This window comes from Aplysia californica, unplaced genomic scaffold (assembly GCF_000002075.1).
Source record: "Aplysia californica isolate F4 #8 unplaced genomic scaffold, AplCal3.0 scaffold03278, whole genome shotgun sequence".
Classification (NCBI taxonomy): Eukaryota; Metazoa; Mollusca; class Gastropoda; order Aplysiida; family Aplysiidae; genus Aplysia; species Aplysia californica.
This window is the reverse complement of record NW_004800548.1, coordinates 1,570-3,152: the sequence shown is the minus strand read 5'-3', so window position 1 is coordinate 3,152 and position 1,583 is coordinate 1,570. Positions and strand designations below refer to the sequence as shown.

At 45.4% G+C, this 1,583-nt stretch overlaps 1 protein-coding gene across 1 annotated transcript in view; it reads left to right on the top strand.

Moving 5' to 3' along the window:
- Positions 1-409: 409 nt before the first annotated feature.
- Positions 410-1,583, top strand: part of LOC101846483 (retinoic acid receptor alpha) — a gene marked incomplete at its 5' end in the record, with an annotated part of 2,063 nt that continues 889 nt past the window's right edge. The window contains 1 exon segment of the mRNA XM_005113541.3: positions 410-495. Coding sequence (XP_005113598.3) covers positions 410-495 — 86 coding nt within the window.

Genomic DNA, 1,583 nt, shown 5'->3' with positions numbered 1-1,583 from the left:
CGATATGCAAAGTGTGTGGGTGGGTGGTTGACGGGTGCTCGGGTGTGGTTTGTTCCTTCTTTATCTCCCCTCCTTCTTTTTTGTGTATGTTACTCTCTTGTAACACCTCTAATCTTCGGCACTTATGTGACCTTATTGTGTTGCAAGTGACGTAAAACTCTTACTAAAACTACGTTTTAAAAAAAAGCTACACAAAAACAAAAGAAAGCAAAGAATCTATGAGTAAAGTGTGTTTATTTGTTTGTTTGTTTGTTTGTGTGTCCCCTGCTCAAATCGAGGTGTTCCATTGTAAAGCGCTTTCTCAAAAATTAAAACTACGTATTTTAAAAAACAAAACCCAAAAACATACTAAAGCAAAAATTCTACCAGTAAAGTAAGTTTGTTTGTGTGTTTGTTTGTGTGTCCCCAGCTCAAATCGAGGTGATCCCTTGTAAAGTCTGTGGGGACAAGTCCTCCGGTGTCCACTACGGGGTGATTACCTGTGAGGGCTGTAAGGTGAGTTGTCTGTCTGTCTGTCTGTCTGTCTGTCTGTCTGTCTGTCTGTCTGTCTGTCTGTCTGTCTGTCTGTTCACTACGGGGTGATTACCTGTGAGGGCTGTAAGGTGAGTTGTCTGTCTGTCTGTCTGTCTGTTCACTACGGGGTGATTACCTGTGAGGGTGTAAGGTGAGTTGTCTGTCTGTCTGTCTCTGTCTGTCTGTTTCTGTTCGTCTGTCTGTCTGTCGCTGCCTGTTTGTCGCTGCCTGTCTGTCTGTCTGTCTGTCTGTCTCTTCCTGTCTGTCTGTTCCAATTCTCCCAATCCTGTGACCGTGGGTGGTTGGCAGGCGCTCTGGTGTGGTTTGCTCCTTCTTTCCTATCAAACATCTATCGTCCTTATCTCCCCTTGTTCTTTTTAATATTTGTTACTCTCTTGTAACTTCTCTAATCTTCTGGTGCTCATATGACCTTATGCAGTTGCAAGCGCCGTAAAACCTCTACTAAAACTAAACTAAAATCCTGTGACCCAATCCTCCCAATCTCGTGTCCCAATCTCGTGTCCCAATCCTCCCAATCTTGTGTCCCAATCTTGTATCCCAATCCTCGAATCCTCCCGGTCTTGTGTCCCAATCCTCCCAATCTCGTGTCCCAATCCTCCCAATCTCGTGTCCTAATCTCGTGTCCCAATCCTGTGTCTCAATCCTGTGTCCCGATGTATCCAATTCTTGTGTCACGATCCTCTCAATCTTGTGTCCCAATGTGTCCCAATCTTGTGTCCCAATCTCGTGTCCCAATCTTGTGTCCCAATGTGTCCCAATCCCCCCAATCACATGTCCCTATCGTGTGTCCCAATCGTGTGTCTCAATCCTCCCAATCCTCCCAATCTCCCCTATCATGTATCCCAATCTTGTGTCCCATTCCTCCCAATCTTATGTCCCAATCTTGCCTCCCATTCCTCCCAATCTTATGTCCCAATCTCGTGTCCCATTTCTCCCAATCTTATGTACCAATCTTGTGTCCCATTCCTCCCAATCTTATGTACCAATCTTGTGTCCCATTCCTACAAATCTTATGTTCCAATCGTCCCAATCTTGTATCCCCCCCCCCT